The sequence below is a fragment of the Littorina saxatilis genome, linkage group LG12 (genome assembly GCF_037325665.1).
Source record: "Littorina saxatilis isolate snail1 linkage group LG12, US_GU_Lsax_2.0, whole genome shotgun sequence".
Taxonomy (NCBI): Eukaryota; Metazoa; Mollusca; class Gastropoda; order Littorinimorpha; family Littorinidae; genus Littorina; species Littorina saxatilis.
Window position 1 is genome coordinate 83,608,538 of NC_090256.1, and position 27,992 is coordinate 83,636,529.

General features: G+C 44.4%; 3 protein-coding genes across 4 annotated transcripts; 1 reads left to right on the plus strand and 2 right to left on the minus strand.

Annotated features, from left to right (window-relative positions):
* Positions 1 to 927: 927 nt before the first annotated feature.
* On the plus strand, positions 928 to 2,817 carry LOC138983220 (uncharacterized). The gene is made up of 2 exons (XM_070356632.1): positions 928 to 2,136; positions 2,440 to 2,817. The coding sequence occupies exons 1-2, from the start codon at positions 928 to 930 to the stop codon at positions 2,815 to 2,817; spliced, it is 1,587 nt and encodes a 528-aa protein (XP_070212733.1).
* Positions 2,818 to 8,712: 5,895 nt separating this feature from the next.
* Positions 8,713 to 14,489, minus strand: LOC138982979 (zygote arrest protein 2.S-like). 2 transcript variants are annotated; one of them, XM_070356369.1, is made up of 3 exons: positions 14,400 to 14,489; positions 12,949 to 13,210; positions 8,713 to 11,693 (listed from the first exon to the last, which is right to left on the minus strand). In XM_070356369.1, exons 2-3 carry the CDS (start codon positions 13,036 to 13,038, stop codon positions 11,457 to 11,459), a joined length of 327 nt encoding a protein of 108 aa, XP_070212470.1. In that variant the 5' UTR covers positions 13,039 to 13,210; positions 14,400 to 14,489; the 3' UTR covers positions 8,713 to 11,456. The 2 variants fall into 2 exon arrangements, with proteins under 2 accessions (XP_070212470.1, XP_070212471.1); XM_070356370.1 differs by lacking the exon at positions 14,400 to 14,489 and adding an exon at positions 13,471 to 13,566.
* Positions 14,490 to 17,121: 2,632 nt separating this feature from the next.
* LOC138982981 (zygote arrest protein 2.S-like) lies at positions 17,122 to 27,647 on the minus strand. The gene is made up of 3 exons (XM_070356371.1): positions 27,411 to 27,647; positions 24,454 to 24,809; positions 17,122 to 17,632 (listed from the first exon to the last, which is right to left on the minus strand). The coding sequence occupies exons 2-3, from the start codon at positions 24,799 to 24,801 to the stop codon at positions 17,426 to 17,428; spliced, it is 555 nt and encodes a 184-aa protein (XP_070212472.1). The 5' UTR covers positions 24,802 to 24,809; positions 27,411 to 27,647; the 3' UTR covers positions 17,122 to 17,425.
* Positions 27,648 to 27,992: the final 345 nt, after the last annotated feature.

Here is a 27,992-nt window from a genome sequence, read left to right on the forward strand (position 1 = left end):
CGTTTCAGCTGTCTCAGGTGTTGGCCAAACCTTCGCCTTCGGGAAGCGGAATTCCTTCACTTCCGGTTCCGTTACTGGTGCCTCATGGCTCAGTTCCGGAGCTGGCTCAGCAGTGGATGGCTTCTCCCGCTCAGGCTTCTGTGTTCGCGCTGTCTTCCCACAAGCACTTGGTTCTGCAGAAGTCTACCCGAAATTTGTTGGCCTCTTTCGCTCTCCCGCAGGCCTCTTTGCCGGTTCCGCAGGAGATGCTCGCCTTGTTGGCCAAGCCTATCAAGAAGGATGATGGCGTGCTCTTTTCGGAGAACACTCTTATCGCTTCGGAAGAGGCAGGTCGTCAGCAGTTGGAGCTTGCCTCCATTGCCGAGACCCTTATTCGGGCTCTCTCCCGCTCTCTCACTGATTCGCTGACTCCTTTTACTCTCAGCGAGGATCAGGATCCGGATGACGTCTCCACTTTGCTGGCCGCTCTTGCGAGGGTCAACGAAGAACAAATGAGACTCTCCTCGGTGCACTATGCTCACTCCGTCATGTGTCGCCGGGATCTCTTCCTGGCACACTCGCAGTTTACGGATCAGGCAACCAAGGACACTTTGCGTGCCTCACCGGTCTTGGAGGGTTCCCTCTTCGGGCATCTTCTTTTCGATGCCCGGAGGCAGGAAATTCAGGCCAACAGGGATCGGCAGTTTTCTGACTTCTCCCTGCAGGGTCTTAAGCAGTCCAAGCAGTCTCAGCCTTCTCAGCCGAAGCAGGCTAAGATCGCTGGCCCTCCCAAATCGGCAGACAAGGGCCAGGGCCGCTCGTCTTCTCGTGGCTCGAAAAGACGAACGGCTTCCGGCAGGGGGAGAGGCGGCTCAGGAAGCAAGCCTCACCCCCAATGATGTGCTCCCGATCTCACCCCCCCCCCCCCCCCCGCCCTCCACTGTGGTGATGGCGGGGGGCCCCTCGCGGGCACTTTCGCATTGGCAGGTTTCCATACAAAGCCAATGGATTGTGGGAGTCGTGGGGTCGGGCTTCCGTCTTCTCTGGAAAGATGGCAAGGCACCTCTGGCCAGGCGTCCGCCGGCGTTCAAACCTCCCTCCTCTCAGGAAGCCATTTCCGTCCTTCGGGCGGAAATAGCCTCCCTGGTTCAGAAGGGGGCGGTGGAGGAGGTCCTGAACCACAGCTCCCCCGGGTTTTACGGGAGGCTTTTTGCTGTCCCCAAGGCCTCGGGAGCATGGCGTCCCGTTTTGGACCTGTCTTTCCTCAATACTTTCTTGAGGGAGATAGGGTTCAAGATGGAGACGCCAGCGTCGGTCAGAGACTCGCTCCGCCCGGGAGACTGGGCGACCTCCATCGACCTGACGGATGCATATTTTCACGTTCTTGTGCATCCAGCCGACCGGAAATGGCTTCGTTTCCGGTGGGCAAGTCAGGTTTACCAGTTTCGCGCCCTTCCCTTTGGACTGTCTCTCGCCCCTTGGGTCTTCACCATGGTCGTGAGACAGTTCTGCGCGTTGGTCAGGTCGCGGGGTGTCCGGCTACGTGCCTACCTGGACGATTGGCTTATCACCAATCAGAGCCAGGCGGGGTGCGAGCAGGATACTCAAGCGGTTCTTCGGGAGGCCAACAGGCTTGGCTTCTCGATCAACCGAGTGAAGTCGGAGCTCACACCGTGTCAGACATTCACCTACTTGGGAATGTCTTTCGACACGGTGGCTTGGACTGTCCATCCCTCTCAGAAGCGGGTGGACAAGCTCCAAGCACTCATACGCTCCACTTTGCTTCTCCAACGGGCTTCCCTGCGGACTTTGGCCTCCATCTTAGGGCAGATGGAGTCCATGGCTCTCCTGGTCCCCCTTGGGAGGGTCCACAAGCGTCCTTTTCAGCTAGCGCTGAAGCCGTTTGTGGACTCCCCTACGGTGGATTGGAACGCTCTCATTCCTCTCCAGGGATGGTTCCAATCCACTACCCTTCCGTGGCTGGACACGGAGTGGGTGTGCAGGGGTGTGCCGATAGCCCTTCCTGCCCCAGACTTGGACCTGTTCACGGACGCGTCCTTGGTGGGGTGGGGGGCTCACACAGATCGGCTGACTGCGTCAGGTCTGTGGTCGGCAGATCAGAGGATGCAGCACATCAACTTGCTGGAGCTAGAAGCCGTGGCTCTAGCTCTGGACAAGTTCCGGCCCTCCCTTCAGGCCAAGCATGTTCGTCTGTTTACAGACAACACGACAGTGGCAGCTTACATCAACAAGCAGGGAGGGTCGCGGTCTCCGTCGCTCTCGACCAGGGCCTGCGAGATCCTGATTTGGTGCTCACAACACCGAATCAGCCTCTCGGCCAGGTACCTGCCCGGGAGCTTGAACACTCTGGCGGACGCGCTCAGCCGCTCCGACAGAGTGCTTCAAACAGAGTGGACCATCACTCACGGAGCGCTGGATCGTCTCTGGTCTCTTGTGCAGAAACCTCAGGTGGACCTTTTTGCCACCAGGTTCTCGAAGAGACTACCAGTGTTCGTCTCACCATTCCCGGATCCCGAGGCATGGGAGACGAACGCGATGGACATTTCCTGGTCAGGCCTGGAGGCTTACGCGTTCCCGCCCTTCCAGTTACTCACTCGAGTAATCAGAAAGGCGGAACAGGAGGGCCCGTCCCTCCTGCTGATCGCTCCTCTTTGGCCGTCTCAGCCGTGGTTTCCGGACCTTCTGAGACTCGCCCAGGGCCCTCCCATTCCTCTCGCGCTCACGCGAGGAGAACTGATACAGCCTCACACCGGCAGCCTCCACGCAGAGCCTCAGTTGCTAAATCTTCACGCGTGGAGGTTGTTCGGTCTTCTCTGAAGCGTGCTGGAGCATCAGATCTGACCATGGACTTGGTAGGACGCTCACACAGAGCATCTACCTCGTCCGTATATGAGTCTCATTGGAGGGCCTGGGCTTCCTGGTGTCACGAACATCGGCTGGACGCTTCGGCGCCCCGTACGATGCACGTGGCTAACCATCTTGCTTTCATGTCTTCTCAGGGAGCTTCAGCTGCCTCGTTGAAAGTAAGAAGATCAGCCATCTCGGCGACCCTACGGCAGTTGGGTCGCTCTTTAGATGTCAGTGGCGTGATTTCTGGGGTCATCAAGGGCGCTTCCCTTTCTGACGTCAAATCTCGTACGCCTGTTCCTAAGTGGGATCTCTTATTGGTCATGGAGTTTCTGCGTTCGGCAGACTTTGAACCCCTAAGAGATGCCAGTTTTGCGAATCTTACCCGTAAGGCCCTTTTCCTTTTGCTTCTTGCATCAGCTCGTAGGGGCAGTGAGATTCACGCTCTTTCCGGTAATTCAGATGACATTTCCTTTGAATCAGATGGGTCCGTTACTTTACGGTTTCGGCCGGATTTTCTTGCGAAAAACCAGGCTCCTGAGCGAGCGTCACCTGTGGTTCATGTCAGGCCGTTGTCCACTATTCTGGCTCCAAATGACCCAGACTTAGTAAATTGCCCAGTTAGAGCTCTTCACATCTACCTTGCCCGTTCACAGTCACTTAGATCCACAGCACAGAAGCTTTTGTTTATTTCTCTCAATACGGAGAGACATAAGGATATAACTAAGACGACTTTGGCCCGGTGGGTGTCGGCGCTCATTAAACACGCTTACGAGTGGAGCCGCCGCAATGAAGGGGGGACACAGCCTGTCCTTCCTATGGAATCAGCTCGGGCTCATGAAACGCGAGCCTGGGCTTCCTCCTTGGCCGTGTTACGATCAAGAAGATTGGAGGAGGTGTTGCACACCGCATACTGGCGTTCTGAGGATGTCTTCTTGAATTTTTATCTGCGGGACATCTCAGCGGTTCGCCAGGATGGTTCTAGAGCTTTGCCTGCCATGGTGGCAGGTGGTCAGCTCTTGGCAAGGGTTTGAGGGTGAGTTGGATCTTTCTTGCCCACCGCCTTGTTGTGTTAATCTGCTACATGTGATTCGGAGTAGGAATATGTAATTTAATATAAAATTTTATTGTAAATTTTGATTTAATAAATATACCTACCCGAATCACATATTGTAGTCCCTCCCGCCTACCCCGCTTATGATTTTGAGAATTTATTCTGAGAGTCGAATGATAGGGGTCACGTGGTCAGTAGCAGTAGTGACGTGGCACGCAGGATGGGAGGTAACTCCCTGGGTGCGTGGTCATTACTATGGCTACGTTTACACTTTTTTAGTTGGGGTTGCTCCCCTTTAAGACGGGTAGCCTTTTCAGACCTTAGCACTTTAGACTGCGTCAATGCTACATGTGATTCGGGTAGGTATATTTATTAAATCAAAATTTACAATAAAATTTTATATTTGTTTGTCTTTACCAGTAATTTGAACGTCACATTTTTTTTTTAAAGACTTTCTGCATAGAATTGTATATCAATAAAGAAGGTGTATTTTTCACTGAACTCCACATGAAACAACTATTACAAGCAGCATGAAAGAGTTTTAGTTTGAAAACGAAGGGCATTTTGACTGTCACAGAGTGAATGAAAAATACCTGTACTAAGTTTGACCATGAAAGAGTTCAGAAATGGTCTTCATTTTGGTGTACATTGATTTGTCACAGTTGTGTAATCTTCAGACCTTTTAGTGGGAGAGAAAGCATTGGCAAGACATTGTATGATTTATTTAGAATTCAAAAACTGCATTAACTATATCGGTGTCATGTTTGTCTCAACAGTGGTAGCCTTTGACAAAGATGGTTTTCACCTGTGATATTTATTTTAATCAGTCTTTTTTTCATGTAATCTTTCATCGTGTAACGATCAGAGTGATCAACTGTTTGTGATCTAAACCGAATAAACTATTCTTTCTAATAAATACCTTGGGTGATCTAGAAGAGTCCCAGTGCAGAAAGATCTAGTAAATATGTGCACTGTGCTATTTTTATATCGAAGGCAATCGGAAACAGAGGTTTGAAAATGTGAAATTATTGTAGAAAGGAGTCTGATCTACATGCACTTGTAGAAAAGCAGATTGAGGAAATCCTATGGAAAAAATAAAATAGACGATGTTCGGAAATAACAATGTCGGTTTTGTATGTGCTGTGAAAGAGTTGTTTCTCCTGGAAACATTGAGGCAAGCTTTCCCTCGTGACATTTTAGGCCAATCACTAGCCAGCATCATTAATTTCTCCACTCGTGGACGGGGATTGTCACACGGAAAAGCTTGCCTCAATGTTTCCAAGAGAAACAACTCTTTCACAACCCACACAAACCTGACAGAGTTATTTCCAGAATTCATTTATGATTTATGGGGATATCATTTTTGACTGAATCAATCTTGAGAACGTGAATGCTAGTTGTATTTGGTATGTGTAAACGTTGATTTAAATACTGATAATTTGTAAACGACAGTGTTGATCTGAATCAAGGCAAGACTGTGTGCGTGTGAATGTGATGATGGCTTGATATCAAAGCAGTGGAATCCCTTTTTAACCCAGTGAGGTAATATATTGTACTACGTTGCAAGCCCCTGGAGAAATTTTTTTATTAGTGCTTTTGTGAACAAGAAACAAGTGGGTCTATCCCATCCCCCCCCCCCCTCCCCCCCCCCTCCCCCCCCCCCCCCTCCCCGTCGCGATATAACCTTGAACGGTTGAAAACGACGTTAAACACCAAATAAAGAAAGATTAAAACAGTGGAAGACCTTTCGTTTTCAGATTTTCTGTTCACAACGTCTGTAAATGGTCTGTAAATTTAACTCTTAATCTAAGAGAACCCCCTCCCTTTTAAGACCTGGTTTTGTTTCTTGTGAGAGGGATTCCACTTTATTTGTGTATGATTGCATCGGTCTGGAATAGCATTAACTCCAGCAGAGACGATAAACAATAATAACCAACTTTATTGTTATATGAAGTCTAATATCGCGCGCGTATCTCCAGACTCGGACTCAAGGCGCAGGGATCTATTTATGCCGTGTGAGATGGAATTTTTTACACAATACATCACGCATTCACATCGACCAGCAGATCGCAGCCATTTCGGCGCATATCCTACTTTTCACGGCCTATTATTCCAAGTCACACGGGTATTTTGGTGGACATTTTGTATCTATGCCTATACAATTTTGCCAGGAAAGACCCTTTTGTCAATCGTGGGATCTTTAACGTGCACACCCCAATGTAGTGTTCACGAAGGGACCTCGGTTTTTCGTCTCATCCGAAAGACTAGCACTTGAATCCACCTCCTAGGTTAGGAAAGGGGGGAGAAAATTGCAAACGCCCTGACCCAGGGTCGAACTCGCAACCTCTCGCTTCTGAGCGCAAGCGCGTTACCACTCGGCCACCCAGTCCTATATTAGTGTATGAGAAGAGAATGGTCCCAACGATCCTCGCATTCACCAATTCATACCCAAGACACACATGAACCATGTTTATTTAATCCACAACCAGTTCATGCCTCCGTCCATATTGAGCAAAAGACCAAATTTCGTGCACCAGTCTGAAAGAGAGCTAATAAAAAGAGTGAATTTTCCTGTGAAGTGTTGTTGGTTTATTGGCGAGGAGCAGGACAGGAGAGAAATAAAAGGGACAAGTTGTGTTCAGCGAATTAAACTCCCTACACCATTATTCATGCTAGGTTAGGTTAATCTCTTTCCCACCCTTCCACCGCATTTCCCAGAGAGCGACCGGCATCGCCAAACAGCCTGGACAGGGCAGCAAATTATTCCATCCTCTTCGAGGCTGTGAAACCACAGGAACACGGAACTTAAACTTTATAAAAAGAAATACGTAGAAAGCTCTGCAGGCAGGAAGGAAAATGCAGAATTAGGTTTCCAGCGGCAGATAATGAGTGGTGAAAGGGGAGAACAGCCATGACTGTATCGTAAGGACTGCAGATGACATCTTTAAAAGTAATGTGTCTTTACATTTTTGAAAGATGGGTTTAGTTTCATAGGTTCAGCGGTTCAACTGCAGGGGCGGACGAGGGGGGGGGGGCACAGGGGGCACGTGCCCCCCCCCCCCCCCGAAAAAAAAAGAAAAAAAAAGAAGAAGAAAAAAAAAGAAGAAGAAAAAAAAAAGATTTTTCTATGCTGATTCTATGACCATTTCTAAGTTCAAATGGCACCAGATGGCACCATTTTGCTTCTTTGGGCAAAAAAATTTTCCGGGGGGGCATGCCCCCGGACCCCCCTAGCAAATTCGGGCGCTTCGCGCCCATCACATTCACTTTCGATTCAAAGTGCCCCCCCCCCCCTTACAAAGCAACTGATCCGCCCCTGAACTGGCATCCCACCCGAGACAAAAAGTCATGTTATGACGTCAAAAGATAAAAGGCATTTCTCTATCGCTTGTCTATTACTTTTTTTGCATCCCGCTGTAGAGCATAAAAAAAACAATTTTGTAGACCAAAGCAAAATGCATACTTATCTCATCACTTGTCTATGCTATTTGGTGGATTGCATAGTAATTTTGTCGACATTCTTTTCATTGCTGTTGTTTTGTTTGATAAATGATATAGGCCTACTATAATTATACTCTCCATGAAGTTATTATACGTTATTTGTATTTTTGACCAAAATATGACATTTCAAGTTACACAGATCGAGATAGATATTTGTAAAACGTCATAGTTTGGTCAAAAATACAAATATGTGTGTATCGATCGACTGATTCTGGTTAGAATCCCTATTAGTATTATGATGATTGAACGCACACAAACATGCACTATTTTTTAGTCTCGGCTGGCCGCCTAGATATGAAGTTTTGTCGGCCTCTGACGTCATATGGCTCAAAGAAGGGACATTCAGTGTTCAATCGATACACTTGATTAATGATTTTTATCAATGCAGCGGATTTCAATCCCAAACGCCTGTGTCTGATTCGCATTTTAGGGCGGGCGGTGCCAAGCTGTTTGTAAGTGAGGCGGCAAGTAAAGCAATATTTCCCCGCTTCGCCGTCTAATACCCGCTGATTGATAATCTAATAATGTCGTTTTCGCTAATTAACCTCACAAAGGAGCCAGGCGCCGCCGACCGGAAACAAGAAATGTCTGCTTTCGGGCGCGTGGCGCTTGACGCGCATGCTCGCAGCAGCGCGAAATGGCTGAAAGAAATTGGGATTGCTTGCCCGGGATGCGGGAAGGTCGGAATGTCATTTTGGTGACATGCTTGCTGACTTCTTGGTATTGGTTCGATTTGCATTCCCCCCCCCTCTCTCTCTCTCTCTCTCTCTCTCTCTCTCTCTCTCTCTCTCTCTCTCTCTCAAGTTGTTTAATTTTTGTTTTATTAGACTGACTGAAAGGAACTGAGATTGAAGGAAGTCTTTTTACATTTAGTCAAGTTTTTAAAATTAGAATGATTTTGCAAGTGCAATCCGACATGAGGGAAAGCGTGGCATGGCAATCCGACAGCCTTTCGGTCTACCGAAGGTGAATAAAACAAACAAAAGGGCACTTTTTTTTATTCATTTCATTGTTTTTATTTATGTATCTTAAAAAAAAGGCAATATTGTACAGCCGACAAGGCAAAGATTTACACAAACAGTCCAATGAGAAGTTCTCTATTAAGCTTATAACTTGTGGATTGATCATAACAAGACGCGCGAACGCACAGCAATACGAACATTGTCTGAAAAGCACATCCCAAGGCCTACAAACACACCACACACACACACATCGTTGCACTTGGGATGAAGTTCAGGATTTTCAGCGTGTTTCGATCCGGGCTTTAATTATTTAAGATGTAATCTTTAACATGATTAAAAATTCAAAACTCAATATCCAGTGATTTTATTACCCAATATTGACGGACTGTGTGATGATATCTTCTGCTATGGTCTGTTGAGACAGTGATATTCCGGTCTCGATTTTGATATCACTGTCGAAACAAACCAATAGCAGAAGATATCATCACACAGTCAGTCAATGTTAGATATATTGCTAATTCTCTGGACATTTTGTATTTACTGTAAAGAAATTACAAAAGTATTTGTCTCAGTTTTGGCTGTTCCATATCCCTCCCTCTGATTATTATTTCTTTTTGTCGTCGATATCACTTTTGCACTGAGCTCAATTTTGCCCAATTGACCAATGGAAATCCACGTAACATATGAAATAGCAACATTGAAATATATTTCACACAATTTCAAAGAGTCACTGTAGCAAAACCCCCTACCCCACTCCGTCTGCTGCCCTGACAAACAAATATAATGTGCAAGGCTTCGTGAAAACAGTTATCTGAATACAGGTCGGCTCACCATCTCAGATCTGGCCAGTGTTTTTTTACTTGAGAAAAGAGGGCGGGGATGTAGCTCAGTCGGTAGCGCGCTGGATTTGTATCCAGTTGGCCGCTGTCAGCGTGAGTTCGTCCCCACGTTCGGCGAGAGATTTATTTCTCAGAGTCAACTTTATGTGCAGACTCTCCTCGGTGCCCGAACACCCCCGTGTGTTCACGCAAGCACAAGACCAAGTGCGCACGAAAAAGATCCTGTAATACATGTCAGAGTTCGGTGGGTTATAGAAACACGAACATACCCAGCATGCTTCCTCCGAAAGCGGCGTATGGCTGCCTAAATGGCGGGGTAAAAACGGTTATACACGTAAAAGCCGTGGGAGTTTGAGCCCATGAACGAACAAACAACATGAGAAAAGACCATCCTCCAATTATTCACATACCAAAACATTCTGATCAGTCAACACCCTGACTACTTGCGGTTGTTGTGAGTTGCATTTCTTAAAATGAATTAATTTCTTAAAAAGCCACTGAATTTATTTAAAACATCCAACTATGCACAGAGAGCTTCCATCCTGTTGATTGTTGGTAGTTGACCAAGTGGAGGAATGGTCTTATCCCATGGACAAGTCTGGCCAGATCGGAGATTGTGAGCTGAACTATTTCCACGAGAAGGAGTGTGGCCGGCCTATTGCAGGGTTCAGGGTTTGTGTGCAGCCTGTTCCATTTCTTGCAGGAGAACCACAATTAATTGCCCCCGAGTTGGCGGCGACATTATTGTTATTTTGTTATTTGGACCAAGTAGCAAGGGCCCGTGTCGTGCTTGATATTGCGTAGTGAGGTCTCTACCGTCTCTGGTGAGGTGTCCACGCAGGATAGTTTGCAGAAATAAATTGTTATTGGGTCCTTCGATTAGGAGCCATTTATTTCTTCTGAATGAGCTGCAATTGTGTGGAAAGATGGGTTCCAGCCTGCATGGCAAGTGTAAGGTGACAGAGTTAGTGGGGGGAGGGAAGGGGGGGAGGGTCATCCTGGTGAGATGGGGAACATGGTAGGGCTGGGCATTATTCACTTGCAGTGAGCTAGTTGTGAAAGCAAAAAGGAACATGTCACAAAATCCGCTACTGCACTTTGTTGCCTATAATCTCTCCCTGTAATATTACGAATGTAATAATAATAATAATAATAATAATAATAATAATAATAATAATAATAATAATAATAATAATAACTGGACATTATTAAGTGCCTAACCTATGGCTCTAGGCCCTTTACAAAAGAACACAGAATAGAACAATTAAATGTACAACCTACAAAAAACAATTAACCATACTGACGAAAATCACCACATGTACTGTTCACCCAATATTCATATATGTTATACACACTATATATATACACACATACCCAGCGAACACTTTCAACAATCATACCAACTTTAAGGGAGAGGAGTACGTGTAGAATAGAATGGAATAGAACAGACATTAGGCCGGGTTGGTGTAATATTGTGTGAAAAAGAAAGTTTTCAACTGTTGTTTGAAAGAGCTGAGAGAGGTGCAGTGTCTGACAGAGAAAGGAAGAGAGTTCCAGAGTGGTGGTGCAGCACAACAGAAGATACTCCACTGAAGTACAGGTAAGCAAGACGGTCTCCATGGGTTTTCGTTTGAAACAGCGTTGTCTATTTTCGTATGGAAACAGCGTTGTCTATTTTCGTATGCTTACTCATCTTATTTCGTGAATATCCTCACATTTTCCCTGATTCGATGTGACTGGGTTGACACGAAGAAGCTACTGCTTTGACCATCCGGCTTGGAATCATCTAGTCACATTCTAAGACTATAGAGTGTGCATAATTTATTTGTGTCTTTTTGTGTCTCTTCGTTGACCACTCTAAAGGCCGATAGGTCAAAGTACTTGTGAATGTTTGGGTTTGTCCTGAATTAAACGTTAAAATAATTTAATCTTTCTTGTGTTGTTTTGATCTTCAATGCTGAATCAGTCAATCATTCTGTTATTTAGTAATGAATTTCAATAACGAATTAGTCAATCATTCTGTTATTAAGTAAAATGAATGTCAACAACGATTCAGTAAATCATTCTGTTATTTAGTAAAGAATGTCAATAATGAATCGATCATTCTGTTATTTAGTAATGAATTTCAATAATGAATCAGTCAATCATTCTGTTATCAAGTAATGAATTTCAATAATGAATCAGTCAATCATTCTGTTATCAAGTAATGAATTTCAATAATGAAACAGTCAATCATTCTGCTATGTAATGAAATCAGTAGGTCTGATCGCACGGTTCGCAGACGGTCTTCTTGCAGGGTTTGCCGTCGCGACACTTGTGACAGAGGTCGGCCCGGTGCGGCTTGTTGGGGTCCACGTGACGCCGCTTTTCATCTAGGTCATCCTTCGTGCACGTGCAGTCCGTGTTGCCGCACACCGAGCACCGCATCTTTTCAGTCTTGTACGGGAAGCACGGCGTCTTGCAGTCCTTGCAGTCTTGCTGGTATCGCACCTGTGTGACAACGGTTGTTTTGTTTTTATTTGGGGTCAGGTTTCACTCTGTCCGTCTGTCTGTCTGTCTGTCTGTCTGTCTGTCTGTCTGTCTGTCTCTCTGTCTGTCTGTCTGTCTGTCTGTCTGTCTGTCTGTCTGTCTGTCTGTCTCTCTGTATGTCTGTCTGTCTGTCTGTCTGTTTGTCTGTTTGTCTGTTTGTGTCTTTGTTTGTCCGCACTTAGATCTCTTTTTTGTGTGTTTTTTGTTGTTGTCGTTTTGTTTTGTTGATTTGTCTCGAAAAACCAGGTGGTCGTGCATGACCGATTCAGCATCGATCTTATTTCCTGTTTTGTTTCTTTTCCTACTCTTTAAAATCCTATTCACATAATATAAGGCCGTGTATAACAGTACAAGTTAGAAAAACTCAGATTCTTTTACAGTCCATACTTTGATTTTTTTTTTAAATCTTAAACTCTTTTAAAAAGTTACAAATCTTGTCCGAGGTAACTACCCTGACAGAACGGTTACTGGTCAGTTAGTAGCACGGTGTATTAATTATGTTGTAGAATGTAAAATGGGGCTATTATTCAAAAACAATGTTGAACTCTCCGTCAATATTCCGATTTTATAGTTATGTCCCTTGAACATGAAATTAGGTTTACCGCGTAAATAATTGATTTTTCTTTTCAATTTCCCCTTTTTGTCACGATTTTACCTCTTTTTTAAAACACTGTCACGGTTCTCTCCCTTTGCAACGTTTGGTACATTGCAACGGCTTCAGTTCCTGACTTTTGGACGCTATTCTTGAACATTACCAAAAATATGTTTTATTTCTATTGAAATGTTCTGGTTCATCCAGCGAAAATAAACCAGTCTTAAATTCGATCAAAGCAACAACAACAATAATACAGAAAGAAACAATAAAACTAACAACACTAAGAAAACACACTTTACGAGTATATTTATATACGTAATCGGCAAAGTGCTGTTCACATAGCCGATTTACAAACGACACATGATTCGGCAGACTCTTGAACGATTTTTGTCAGTACAAAATCGCTAGGAAGTTTTCGCCTTGTGAACAGTTTAAGTTTCGACTTTTTTGTCGACTTTTTCCTATCCGGAGTTCCCCCAGCTCCGGACGTGAAATAGTCGACCAAAAAAAAACAAAAAAAAACCCAGTGAGGTGTGAATGATCATGTAGCAATGTAAACATGTCCAAAAAGAAAGCCTCATAGTTATCAGAAGTATGATATGTACATGTACTCGTACTTACGACTAAGGTGCCCCTTTTACAGTAGACTTGGGAACTCTCCCACGATTTCTTGCAATCCTTGCAGCGAAAATACCCGTAACGTCGCTCCATGCTGGAAGATTTTTGTTGTACGTTTGTTGGTTGTTTTTTTCACGGCCCAGGAAGTTTTGATCCTGCTGCGCTCTTTGTGTGGTATTCTGGTTCAGATCTTTGGTCTTCCTTCGCTGTGTACAAGTATTCTGTGTTTTGGGAATCCAGAAATCAAAGTTCTAAGCCGGTTAGACTGAAACAAAAAGAGGTATATACAAACAAAAGTGAAGACCGAAAAAAGGACCTGTTGGATTTTCTTAAAAAGCGTTACGCACACACACACACACACACACACACACACACACACACACACACACACACACACACACACACACACACACACACACACACACACACACACACACACACACACACACACACACACACACACACACACACACACACACACACACGACCTGAAATGTGTTAACACATTTAGTGAAGTTACCTTACCTAGCTCCTGAAACAATGACGAACGAAACATGATTTGGATCTTTGAAACTCAGTGGTTGGTGTTATACACCAGAAACCAATGCAAATCTGTAGTAGCAGGTTAGGTAGGTGGGACCACATTTATGTGTATATATATATACAGTATATTTAAATCCTATGCTGACCGAGTTTCTTTGAAAGCTACTTTTGTTTTCGACAGCGTATGTGTAAAAAGTCTGAGCTGACTGAATTTCTCAGATGTCTATATATAGAAAGCTAGTTTCGTTTTTGACAAGAGTTTGGTGACTTGTAAAGTCTAGTGTGAACTGTCTTTGGAGTTTCATTGTATAGCGCGATATGAATAATCATCGCGACCCTTCGTTTCTATCATCCACTTCTTCGTCGTCGTTGTCGTCATTCAAAACAGAACTTGGCGAAGGAATGCCAGTTTTATCATTTGACTGATTGGTGTGCGCGTGAACGTGCACTGACTTTGTAAACAAGATTTCACAATCAAAACACACAAAAAGCATGGTATTGGAACGTTTATTTCAACAAGATTTCACGGCAAGCCATCCTGATTTCTTTATACATATTTATTTTCTTCCCTTTGTTTTTGCTCTATTCTTTATCGTCAAGTGCAATTGTATCGGTATTCGTTCTACTGGTTTATCATCTGCTCAGACATTTGTACTGTACGTATGTATCCGTATACTGCAACTAAGTGCTGTATTTCTGTTTGTTTGTGTTTAATGTCCGCCCTCTTTCCTGCGTGTGTTTTATCTGCCGACGACAACCGACACCAATCCAGCACGAAAGGCACAAATGAGGATCGTGCCGACACTCTAACAAATCCCTCTTAAAGCTCATAAACTTAACTGTTGTGCTAAAGTTCTGAATAACATGTAGTGTGAATGCTTTTTGTTAGAATGTTTTTTAAATGTACTCACCGTGATGTTCCGCTGAAAAGAAATGTATCCAGAAGACTGAACATGAGGGGAATCACCACCGAGCGGAGAATTCTGGGACTGATTGGATGACGTAAGTAGGCCTATGTTTTGGTTGCTAAAAATATGCACACATCATTCACACTATCAGGGGTGGGACTTTTCCGCGAATCCGCGGATTTCCGAGGACACAACTTACAAATTCCGCTGGGGTAATCTATTTTTCCGCGTCCCATTTCATCACAGTATCTATAACTTGTTGACTGAATGATATGGAGAGAAGTGAAGATGGAACAGAACACTGGAGGCTTGATAGTTAAATTGTGCTGACTGAAAACTCCTGATAACTAATAGTCATTTTGAGCTTCAATGCATTGGGGCGTCACTTGGATCATACTATTGCCAGTATTGGATTATGAATACATATGGTCATTACGTAAATATGCACCATTACAATGTTACCATTGTTGTGTGAAAGTGTGTTTTTATATTTAGTCAAGTTTTGACTAAATATTTTAACATCGAGGGGGAATCGAAACGAGGGTATGGTGTATGTGCGTGTGTCTGTGTGTGTGTCTGTGTGTGTGTCTGTGTGTGTGTGTAGAGCGATTCAGACTAAACTACTGGACCGATCTTTATGAAATTTGACATGAGAGTTCCTGGGTATGAAATCCCCGAACGTTTTTTTCATTTTTTTGATAAATGTCTTTGATGACGTCATATCCGGCTTTTCGTGAAAGTTGAGGCGGCACTGTCACGCCCTCATTTTTCAACCAAATTGGTTGAAATTTTGGTCAAGTAATCTTCGACGAAGCCCGGGGTTCGGTATTGCATTTCAGCTTGGTGGCTTAAAAATTAATTTATGACTTTGGTCATTAAAAATCGGAAAATTGTAAAAAAAAATAAAAATTTATAAAACGATCCAAATTTACGTTTATCTTATTCTCCATCATTTGCTGATTCCAAAAACATATAAATATGTTATATTCGGATTAAAAACAAGCTCTGAAAATTAAATATATAAAAATTATTCTCAAAATTTTTTTTTCGAAATCAATTTAAAAACACTTTCATCTTATTCCTTGTCGGTTCCTGATTCCAAAAACATATAGATATGATATGTTTGGATTAAAAACACGCTCAGAAAGTTAAAACAAAGAGAGGTATAGAAAAGCGTGCTATCCTTCTTAGCGCAACTACTACCCCGCTCTTCTTGTCAATTTCACTGCCTTTGCCATGAGCGGTGGACTGACGATGCTACGAGTATACGGTCTTGCTGAAAAAGGGCAGCTACTTGACTAAATATTGTATTTTCGCCTTACGCGACTTGTTTGTTTGTTTGGTTTGTTTTTTGATTTTTTTTTTTGGGGTGGGGGGGTGGGGGGAGTGAGGAGAATGTCGTTTTTACCTGATCCAAACGAGTTGAATTTTAGTCTCAGAATGCACCAGATTGCACAGATTTTATTGTACCATTTAAACAATTTTCGGGGGAGCATGCCCCCGAACCCCCCTGGAAAAAAGGGATTTTCTCGTTTTTCATCACAAGAGAGTCCCACCCCTGATTATGGCAGCTTGTGGTTATTAGTTGAACCCGGCCGAGTTTATACACGTGTAGCCTACTTGAAATGAATAGATTATTGATCAAGGACAATTGATTGAATGATTGTGTGCTGTTAATGGTGTCACTGAATATGAGCGACCAAACGGAAAACACGAGACCATCTGGTTTACGTTCAAGCTATACTCGAAACTGACATCTCTGATCTTCCAGGAATTCAAAAGGAAAATGTGCACAAATAAATTGGGTAATGAAAGCTATGCCATTATGTCGTGTAATGTGGCATACGTGCACATCACAGAGAAAGACTGATAAATATTTATCAAGTGTAGCAGTGCAGACTCGGAGGCGTGCGTGTGTGCGTGCGTGCGTGTGTGTGTGTGTGCGTGCGTGTGTGTGTGTGTGTGTGTGTGTGTGTGTGTCTGTGTGTGTGTGCGTGTGTGTGTGTGTGCGTGTGTCTGTGTGTGTGTGTGTGTGTGATTTAAGAATCAACAATAAACTATTGCCTTACAGTGGTGATCTTTGTATTTGCATGGCTTAATGTAGGGGAATCATTTATCGTCTGTTGTCTATGCATGTATGACTTGTGCGTTCTATTTCTGATTGGCTTATACCATTTTAACGTTCATTATGTATCATAATGCGTGTTACTTGGATGATCGCGCAAACACGTTTCCAACCCAGTATTTGCTCTCATCTCATCACAACAAACAGGGGCGGGTACGTAGCTCAGTTGGTAGCGCGCTGGCTTTGTAGCCAGTTGGTCGCTATCAGCGTGGGTTCGATCCCCACGTTCGGCGAGAGATTTATTTCTCGGAGTCAACTTTGTGCAGACTCTCTTCGGTGTCCGAACACCCCCGTGTGCACACATGCGCACGAAAAAGATCCCACGTTCACAGCGAAAGTCTCAGGGCTTGGAAAACACGAAGATACGCATGCATCATCTCTCGTCTCCAATTATCATGATCGTATTTCGATACTTTGACGAGACAAACCCAATGCTGGTGTGTCGAAGAAGACAGCCACAGCGGGCTTGTTCGAATCAAAGTATCACACCATATCTTCAACGTATTACCAATACCTGTCCCAATATAGACCAGTTGGTCTAAGAGGACGTTAAACCCTAATAGTCAGTCAGTCACAACAAACAGTCAGAACAAACCAAAGCATGGAATGATAAAGTTGTAATTTGTCGGCGAAAGCTTGGCCTAAAACCATCGGCCGATAGAATCATACAAGTCTTTAAACGATTCATGAACATGAAAATCGCTTGTTCATTTTAATTCATATCATTCTCTCAGGTGCCAGGAGACTGGTTCTGCATAACTCTCCCTCACCGTTGACTATATTTCAGACTTACTTCCCTTGAGTCATCAGATCTTACCAGCGTTTCGATTAAATCGGTTGTGGAGTACGTTTTGATTTGATTATATTTTCAGATTTCAACCGATAAAATACCGAAAATAACGGGTTAACGCGATTGCTGGCATGGTATCCCTGCGCGACACTTGTGACACAGATCCTTCAGGTGCTCCTTGTTTGCGTTCACGTGACGTTTCTTGAGGTCATCTTCCGTGCACGTGCAGTCCGTTTTGTGGCATATGCTGCACTCGATTTTTTCTGTCTCGTACGGGAAGCACGGCGTGGCGCACTTCTTGCAGTCTTGTCTGTACATCACCTGCGTCGAGAGAAATTAGAAATAGATGAAACAAAACGTTACCTGTACAGTACGTCGACACAGTGTTTGGGTAATAATGTTACCATAAGTGTGTGTCTGTCTGTCTGCTTAAATGGCCACTGGGTCGACGTAAGCTTACTGTAAATTTAACGTTTTGTTTTGTCAAGAATTAACTCTTACCAGTTCACGGTATTTCATGCTGAAAACAATGAAATAAGGGTATGGCCAAACAATAAGGGTATGGCCAAACAATAAGGGTATGGCCAAACAATGTGAAACGTTCCAATAACCTACAATTTTTGTTTTTTATTCTGAATTTTGGAACGTTAGCAGTTCATCTGGTTTTGGATTTCAGAAACAGATGACTCAATAATTTGGTCAGGGATTATTGGTAGAACGGTGGTACGGATATTGGTAGCCATGCAATTTCACACGTTTCAAAAGAAAATACACTCTGAACCCTCCACCCCCCCCCCCCCCCCCCAAATGTCAGTGGTGGTATCATGGATTTCCTTCTGGTATGGACGATTTGGCTCACTATTTTAGACTGGCTGGCCTATAAGGCCATCCATTTATCTTTCTTTCTTTCTTTATTTGGTGTTTAACGTCGTTTTCAACCACGAAGGTTATATCGCGACGGGGAAAGGGGGTAGATAGGATAGAGCCACTTGTCAATTGTTTCTTGTTCACAAAAGCACTAATCAAAAATTGGCTCCAGGGGCCTGCAACGTAGTATAATATATGACCTTACTGGGAGAATGCAAGTTTCCAGTACAAAGGACTTAACATTTCTTACACACTGCTTGACTAAAATCTTTACAAAAATTGACTATATTCCATACAAGAAACACTTAACAAGTGTAAAAGGAGAAACAGAATCCGTTAGTCGCCTCTTACGACATGCTGGGGAGCATCGGGTAAATTCTTCCCATCCATTTATGGGATAAGGCCATCCATTCATGGGATAAGGCCATCCATTTATGGGATAAGGCCATCCATTCATGGGATAAGGCCATCCATTCATGGGATAAGGCCATCCATTCATGGGATAAGGCCATCCATTCATGGGATAAGGCCATCCATTCATGGGATAAGGCCATCCATTTATGGGATAAGGCCATCCATTCATGGGATAAGGCCACCCATTCATGGGATAAGGCCATCCATTCATGGGATAAGGTCATCCATTCATGGGATAAGGCCACCCATTCATGGGATAAGGCCATCCATTCATGGGATAAGGCCATCTATTCATGGGATAAGGCCATCCATTCATGGGATAAGGCCATCCAGTCAAGGGATAAGGCCATCCATTCATGGGATAAGGCCATCCATTCATGGGATAAGGCCATCTATTCATGGGATAAGGCCATCCATGCATGGGATAAGGCCATCCATGCATGGGATAAGGCCATCTATTCATGTGATAAGGCCATCTATTCATGGGATAAGGCCATCCATGCATGGGATAAGGCCATCTATTCATGGGATAAGGCCATCTATTCATGGGATAAGGCCATCTATTCATGGGATAAGGCCATCTATTCATGGGATAAGGCCATCCATGCATGGGATAAGGCCATCTATTCATGTGATAAGGCCATCTATTCATGGGATAAGGCCATCTATTCATGGGATAAGGCCATCTATTCATGGGATAAGGCCATCTATTCACTTTGCCACATACCAAAAAAATCAACAACCTGGGCGCTTTCTGCGCAGAGTCGTTTTGTGTGAATTAATTTCTGAAAGGCTACTTGTGCCCATCTGCGGAATTCATCAACAATTGATACAGCCAGGATGAAGAGTTTCGGAATATGCCCCGTTGGGAGGATGGGCTAATCCCAAGTAAAACCCCGGCCAGATTGGTTGTAAACGTTGATGGGCTGCGCGAGGGGGAGGGTTCTAAAAGTACCTTTAACATTTACGAATCCATGTACGAAACTAGTCAACGCCAAGCAGTTATTTGCGCGACATTCGTAGAGCCTCTACAACCCAGCTAGCAAGCTTTCGTCGGCCGACTGACGATTTCAGTCGGGTGACGTCGTCATATGTCGTGTGTCGTCGTCCGTTGTCGCGCCGATACCGTTTTGACTGTGTGTAAAACTCAGCAAATGTACATAATAAACCCCGACATCGGCCCGACGCAATGTTGCTGTCGATAAAAATATGCAGAGTTACGGGAGATAACAAATTGATGATCATTATTTTAACATTTGTTACGTCCCCTGTTCAAGCGTCGGTCCAGCAACGGCGTGACATTATGAGACTGACCATGCAAATGCGAAACTAAATTATTCATATTTGTTGACATTTTCACATAGGAGTAGGATAATTAATTGTAAGTTTTATTTGCATATTTGCAATCAAATACAGCATGAGCTCAAATCATGAGTTTTACATTTTAAAAATACGCCATCATTTACTTGAAATATTCAAATAGCTTTCCTTACGGTAAACAAGATTGAGTGTGAAAATGGCTGCTGCTTTCCCGCGTGAGCGAATTTTATTTGTTTTCTTAGTTCAAGTTAATATCGAAAGAAGAGACATTCTTGGGAATGTTGGACAGCACATTGATGATATGTTATCCGAGACGAATGTCGCCTCGGGATCTCAATCTGAGTGCTGGTCCCAGTGCCACGTGGTGGCGGTGAGAATAGTTGTGTAGCCAGTGAGTCAGGCTCTTGGCAATGACAATCAGATTCAGACGTCAACTCGAGGACAAACGACGGATGGAGCGAGTAAGTGATTTCGGTTTTTTTGGCTCTCAATGTTAGTTTTGCTGTTACAGTGAGGGAGGGGGGGGGGGAGTACATACTGCTGTATCTTATTCTGTATATGTAGATGTAGGTGTGTTTTGTCCTGTTACAGTGGGGGAGGGGGGTGTTGTACATACTGCTGTAAATATAGATGTAGGTGTGTTTTGTCTTGTTACAGTGGGGGGGGGGGGGTGTGTACATACTGCTGTAGATGTAGGTGTGTATTGTCCTGTTACAGGGGGGGGGGGGTAGTAACATACTTCTGTAGCTGTAGGGGGAGGGGGGTACATACTGCTGTAGCTGTTAGTGATTTTTGCACTGTTACACTGGGGGGGGGGGGGGGGGTGGAGTACATACTGCTGAATCTGTAGCTGTAAGTGTGGTTTGCACTGTTACACTTGGGGGGGGGGGGGGGTGTACATACTGATGTATCTGTAGCTGTAGGTGTGACGTGTATTGCATTGTAACACTTGGGGGGGGGGGGGTGTACATACTGATCTATCTGTAGCTGGTGGTGTGTTTTGCACTGTTACACACTTGGGGATGGGGGGGTGTACATACTAACTGCTGAATCTGTAGCTGTATGTGTGTTCTGCACAGTGACCCTGGGGGGGGGGGGGGGGAGGGGGTTGTACATACTGCTGAATCTGTAGCTGTAGGTGTGTTTTGTACTGTTACACTTGGGGGGGGGAGGGGGGGTGTGCATACTGACGTATATGCTTGGCGCTGGTGGACAATATTCACTTTTTTGGCCAAAAACACACTTTTTTTGGCCAAAAACGTACATTATTGGCCAAAAAGTGTGTTTTTGGCCAAAAACATGTTTTGGCCAAAACTTTTAAGTGCAAAGTTTTGGCCAAAAAAATATTTGGCCAAATCTAAAACATTTGGCCAAATCTTCACTTTTTTGGCCAAATGTTTTAGATTTGGCCAAATATTTTTTGGGCCAAAACTTTTGCATTGAAAGTTTTGGCCAAAAAAATAGTTTTGGCCAAAACTTTGAGTACCCCTTGGCGCTGATGGACAATATTCATTTTTTTGGCCAAAAACGCCAGTTTTGGCAAAAAAAGTATAGTTTTGGCCAAAAACGCCAGTTTTGGCCAAAAACGCCAGTTTTGGCCAAAAACGCCAGTTTTGGCCAAAACCGCCAGTTTTGGCCAAAAAATTATAGTTTTGGCCAAAAAAGTGAAAATTGTCCACCAGCGCCAAGCTGCTTGGCGCTTGTGGACAATATTCACTTTTTTGGCCCAAAACACACTTTTTTAGCCAAAACTGGCGGTTTTGGCCAAAAATGCAAAGTTTTGGCCAAAAAAGTATAGTTTTGGCCAAAAACGCCAGTTTTGGCCAAAACCGCCAGTTTTGGCCAAAACCACCAGTTTTGGCCAAAAAAGTGTGTTTTTGGCCAAAATAGTGAATATTGTCCACCAGCGCCAAGCAGCTTGGCGCTGGTGGACAATATTCACTTTTTTGGCCAAAAACACACTTTTTTGGCCAAAAACGTACATTTTTGGCCAAAAAAGCAAAGTTTGGGCCAAAAAGTATAGTTTTGGCCAAAAACGCCAGTTTTGGCCAAAACCGCCAGTTTTGGCCAAAAAAGTGCGTTTTTGGCCAAAAAAGTGAATATTGTTCACCAGCGCCAAGCTGCTTAGCGCTGGTGGACAATATTCACTTATTTTGCCAAAAACACACTTTTTTGGCCAAAACTGGCGGTATTGGCCAAAAAAGCAAAGTTTTGGCCAAAAAAGCAAAGTTTTGGCCAAAAAGAGATTTGGCCAAAAAAGTGAATATTGTCCACCAGCGCCAGCAAATACAAAAGATTTGGCCAAAAACAGATTTGGCCAAACAAAAAAGATTTGGCCAAAAACGTGAAGATTAGGCCAGATCTTTTTTTTTGGCCAAATCTTTTTTTGGCCAAATCTTTTTGTGGCAGAAGTTTGGCCAAATCTCCCGTTTTAGCTAACATAAAACTTTTACATAGAAAGTTTTGGCCCAAAAAAAGTTATAGCCAAATCTATTTTATTTGGCCAAATGTGTGGGTTTTTTGGCCAAATCTTTGTCTTTTTTGGCCAAAACTGGCGGTTTTGGCCAAAAAAGTGAATATTGTCCACCAGCGCCAAGCATAGATGTAACTGTAGCTGTAGCTGTAGGTGTGTTATGTACTGTTACAGTAGGGGGGGGGGGGTTGAACATACTGCTGTTTTTGTAGCTGTAGGTGTGTTTTGCACACAGGGGGGGGGGGGGGGGGGGGATTGGGGTTGTATATACTGCTGTATCTGTAGCTCTAGCTGTGTTTTGCACTCTACACGAGGGAAGGGGGTGGAGTGTTGTATGTTTTGTACTGTTACAGTGGTGGCAGCGGGGGGAGGGGGGTGTACATAATTCTGAATCTGTAGCTGTAAATGAGTTTTGTACTGTTACAGTGGGGGCGGGGGGGGGGGGGCTGGGGGTTGCACATATTAATGCTGTAGCTGTAGGTGTGTTTTGCACTGTTACACTGGGGGGGGGGGGGGTTGTACACACTGCTGTGTCTGTAGCAGTAGGTGCGATTTGTGCTGTTACAGTTGGGGGGGGGGGGGGTACATACTGCTGTAGCTGTAGGTGTTTTTTGCACTGTTACACTTGGGTTGGGGGAGGGGGGGGTTTTACATACTGCTGAATCTGTAGCTGTAAGTGTGTTTTGCACTGTTACATTGGGGGGGGGGGGGGGGGGTTGTACATACTGCTGAATCTGTTGCTGTAGGTGTGTCTTATACTGTAATACCGAGGGGGGGGGGGTGTACATACGGCTGTATCTGTAGCTACAGGTGTGTTTTGTACTGTTACAGTGAGGGCGGGTGGGGGGGGGGGGGGGGTCTACATACTGCTGTATCTGTAGCTGGTGTTGTGTTTTGCACTGTTACACTGGGGGGGGGGGGGGGGGTTGTACATACTGCTTTATCTGCATCTGTAGGTTTGTTTTCCACTGTAACACTGGGGGGAGGGGGGTTGTACTGCTGTAGCTGTAGCTTTAAGTGAATTTTGCACTGTTACACTTGGGGGCGGGGGGGGGGGGGATACATACTGCTGTAGCTGCACCCAGCCAGCAAGACATTAGCGGCCGATAATCGGCCGAACACCCTTCAAAAAGTCGGGCCGGTGATGTCAAAAGATACGACGCGGGTGTTGGCCCGACTAACTTTTGCAAAGAGGCAAAGAGGCGGCCGACAGGCGGCCGAACACCTGTACTATGGCGGCACGCATCCGGTCCGATGTTAATCGGCCCGATGGCTTGTTGGACCTGCGGGCCGACATCGTCCTGATGTCTTCCCGCTGAAATCGATATCTTCCCGATGTCGGCATAAGGTGTCGGGCCGCAGGTCCAACAAGTCATCGGGCCGATTAACATCGGACCGGATGCGTGCCGCCATAGTACAGGTGTTCGGCCGCCTGTCGGCCGCCTCGTTGCCTCTTTGCAAAAGTTAGTCGGGCCAACACCCACGTCGTATGTTTTGACGTCACCGGCCCGACTTTTTGAAGGGTGTTCGGCCGATTATCGGCCGCTAATGTCTTGCTGGCTGGGAAGAGGACAACCTTTCAAACAAAATATCAAGCAGTAGGTCTTACCTCTTGCTGATTTGTTCTCTCTGGTATTTTCAGATTGAAGCCGGAAGACTACCAGAACCACACTTTTAAAGGCCATCAAAACTCTGAGTCATGTAGGTCGTGAAAAGGAGGGAGTCTTAAAATGGAGGTACATGTGGTGTCAACAGAAAATGTGAAAAGGCAACATAGGTTGTGAAAGAGTGAATATTTTTGCTTTTAGTGAGCGAGTAAAACTTTTTCACGTGACATTACAGGCCAGTCACTGGCGAGGTGTTGTGTCTAAAACACGTGGACAAGGAGCACGTGTGGAAAGCTTGCCTCACTAAAAGCAAGAGTATCCACTCTTTCACAATTCATACACACCCGACAGTTATTTCCACAAAAATTCGCCTATTGCAGGCCTAGTATAAGAAGGTAAGTATTTAAACAATGATTCCCTTGTAGACGGCATCCCTGCATGTGCATGTACTGCATACCTACCTTCAGAGTACCCGATATGCAGTAGACATGAGAGCTTTCCCACTGCTTTCCACAGCCCTTGCAACGGTAGAAGCCATAGCGACGGTCCAGTTCGGGTGGTGTTCGGTTCTTCCGTCTCGGAGAGCTTCCAGGGTTGTCTTTCTTTGGAGTTTTGCTTTCAGGGTTGTCTTTCTTTGGAGTTTTGCTTCCAGGGTTGTCTTTCTTTGGAGTTTTGCTTTCAGGGTTGTCTTTCTTTGGAGTTTTGCTTCCAGGGTTGTCTTTTTTTGGAGTTTTGTTATGTTCCGCGATCTTTTGTGATTTGTTTTGGTCTGCACTCTTTGGTGATTTAGCTGGGTTTTTTGCTGACATGATAGTTGCTGAAAAGAGATTATCGTTTGGGAGTATAAGTGTGTTGATGTGTGTGCGTGTTTGTGTGTGTAGTGAACATAAAGAAACTGATAAGTGAACACAAAGTTAACTTTGCTCAGTAAGGCGTCGTTTCTTCCATCTCCGTCAAAAGCGCGAGAAAGAGAGAGAGAGAGAGGGAGAGAGAAAGAGAGAGAGAGAGAGGGAGAGAGAAAGAGAGAGAGAGAGAGTGTGTGTGTGTGTGTGTGTGTGTGTGTGTGGTTATAAAAGCATTGCTCGTTCAAAATCATCTGTTGAACATAATTATCATTGAATTATTCCTCGAACCTGGTTTTTCAAATCATACATACACTGCACTTTTTGGCAGAGTCTTGAGTCGCCTTGAGTCGCCTTGTGTGGTGAGATACGTGCGCGATATAAATCCTCGTAAATAAAATAAAAGATAAGTATTTTGTCTTCTTCTGTAGGTTCGAGGAATAATTCAATGATATGTTCAACCATAGACCATTTATCCTGGACCGCCAACTAGCTCTCTCTCCGCTCTTTCTCTCTATTACGAGGTAGCGCCTCTCGCATTTAGGAACCTACGCTTACATGGCCTTTCAGAAATCAGGGGGATGTCATATCCGGACACATGGACGAAGTTGCCGAGGTAAGTTCTGAAAATGCTAAAATAAACTCAGCAAAAGTGCATATGGAACATGTTTTTCGATGAGTTTTGTTAAGTTTAGTTTGGAATTTTGGAAAATCCAGTTCATTGTCACCTCCCATTGTCACAAATAACTGGAGCGTGCTTTCTTTTCACTGTCTTCGAATCGCTGGCCTTTCAAACCGGACGTCACGCGCCCCTGAAAGTCGAGAGTCGTAACCTCGAAGGGTCACGTGACGAGTTGGCGGTCCAGGCTATTTGGTCTATGGTTCAACATAGGAAGAACCAGGTATGTTCGACAGGTTCGCACAAACAATTACGACAGCATGTAATGTTATCTGGGTCACTATGCGGGTAATATGGGTCGTAGTACTGTACATAGTTGTTCACGTATGTGTTTTGCGCACGCGCGCGCGCGTGAATGCGTATGTTTGTGATCATGTATTATTGTGCAATGTGTATTTTATAGTGCGTGTATGTGTGTCCGCGCGTGTGATAATGTTTTATAGTGCATTGTTTTGTTCACTGATATGTGTGTGATTGCACTTGAAATAATGTTATGTTGTATTTTTCCAATGATTGTACAGCGCTTTGAGCAGGGTTAAACCCTGGATACATGCGCTTTATAAATATTATGCATTATTATTATAATTAGTATGAATTTGATCTGCACATACCGTATCATATTTCAAGCGCAATCATAAAAAGACTGATTAAGTTATTTTGGATGACAACAATTCGGACCAATATATTTTAGTCTGAAATGATCTCTTTGAATTATTCAACACACACACACACACACACACACTCACACACAAGTGAAGTTGGCTGGGAAAGCTCTCATGTTCTACATTGGTACAGAATGCTGTTAACCCGTGATTTGTAAAAATGTTTTACAAATCACGTAAATGCGCCCGATATTTAACTTGTCCAAAGTGAAGGGATCTATTGAAGAAAAAAAATCATTACTTTTTGGTCCCATCGCTTGGAAATTCGGGTCGCTTGCTCCCAGTGCAAAGCTAGCAGTAACAGAGTCGCGCTACCCCAAAGTCAAGGGATCTATTAATCCTGTTTCGCCGTTATCCCATTTCGCCCCCATCCCATTTCGCGACATTTCACAAGCCAAGCGTCATTTTACTTCCGTGTCATGTACCATTAGCTCCACGTCCCATTTTGGCGCAATCCCGTTTCGCCGTTATCCCATTTCGCCCCCATTCCATTTTTGCGATATTTCACAGGCCAAGTGTAATTTTACCACCATGTCGTGTTCCATTAGCTCTACTTCCCATTTTAGCGCAATCCCGTTTCGCCGTTATCCCATTTCGCCCCCATCCCATTTTCACAACATTTCACGGGCCTAGTGTCATTTTACCACCGTGTCATACCACTAGCGCCACATTCCATTTTGTCGCCATGCCGTTTTGCCGTCATCCCATTTCGCAGCCATCCCTATTTCGCGACATTTTGGATTGTGGCAAAATGGGATTTTGCGTAAACGGAATGTCTCCCTAGTTGAATGACGCAGTTTAGTAGTATAGTAGTATAGTGAGGCTTGGCAAGAAGAATAAAGCAAAATTGGGATGGCGGCCAAATGGGATGGTGTCAATATGGGATGTCGCGCTATTGTTATGACATATTAGTAAAATGACGCTTGGCTTCTGAAATGTCGCGAAAATGGATGGGGCAAAAAATGGGAAGGCGGCAAAATGGAATTGCACCAAAATGAGATGTGGATCTAAAACCACCCCCACCACTCAGCGTAGAGGCTCTAAACAACAAATATTAATAATAATAAAAGGCATGCATTACTTTGTGGAATGCAATATTTTTACATTTTTACATTTTTACAAATCGCGGTTTTAGGTTCGACGTGATTTGTAAAATGTTTTTACATTTTTACAAATCACGGGTTAACAAATGCATATGCGTGTATGTCAATTCTACCAGAAAAGAATCTACTCACCGTTAAGCAGCTTAGCTTTATGAGCGTGTGTCCTAATAAACCGTATGTTTCACAAGTCACATGAGGAATGTTCGCAGCAAAAAGAGAAATATAGGTCCGCCTTTATGACGTAAAGACTACTCCGAACATTTAAACTACTTCAAGGCACACCTGTCGAAACTGATTAGGAATGACACACACAATCTTTACTGCTGTGTACCAAGCACAGGGGAAAAGCACAGTCTTAACAAGTGAAGTAGTACGGGGACAGTGTGTGTGTGTGTGTGCGCGTCGTGTTTACGTGTGTGTGTGTGTGTGTGTGTGCGCGGCGTCGTGTTTGCGCGTGTGTGTGTGTGTGTGCGTCGTATTTTTGTGTGTGTGTGTGTGTGTGTGTGTGTGACTGGGGACTGTGTGAAGTAAGAGTCCTGTGAGTAAGTAATAGTGGCAACAGCTGAGCTGGTCTGCCGACAGGTTTTATTTCTAGTAACACCCACAGCATGCGCCCTGCACATATGTGCTGTTTTGTTAGGGACCATACACATGGAGGCTGGTTATTCACACACACACACACCCCTCCCCTCCCCTCACACCCAATCTCACCAC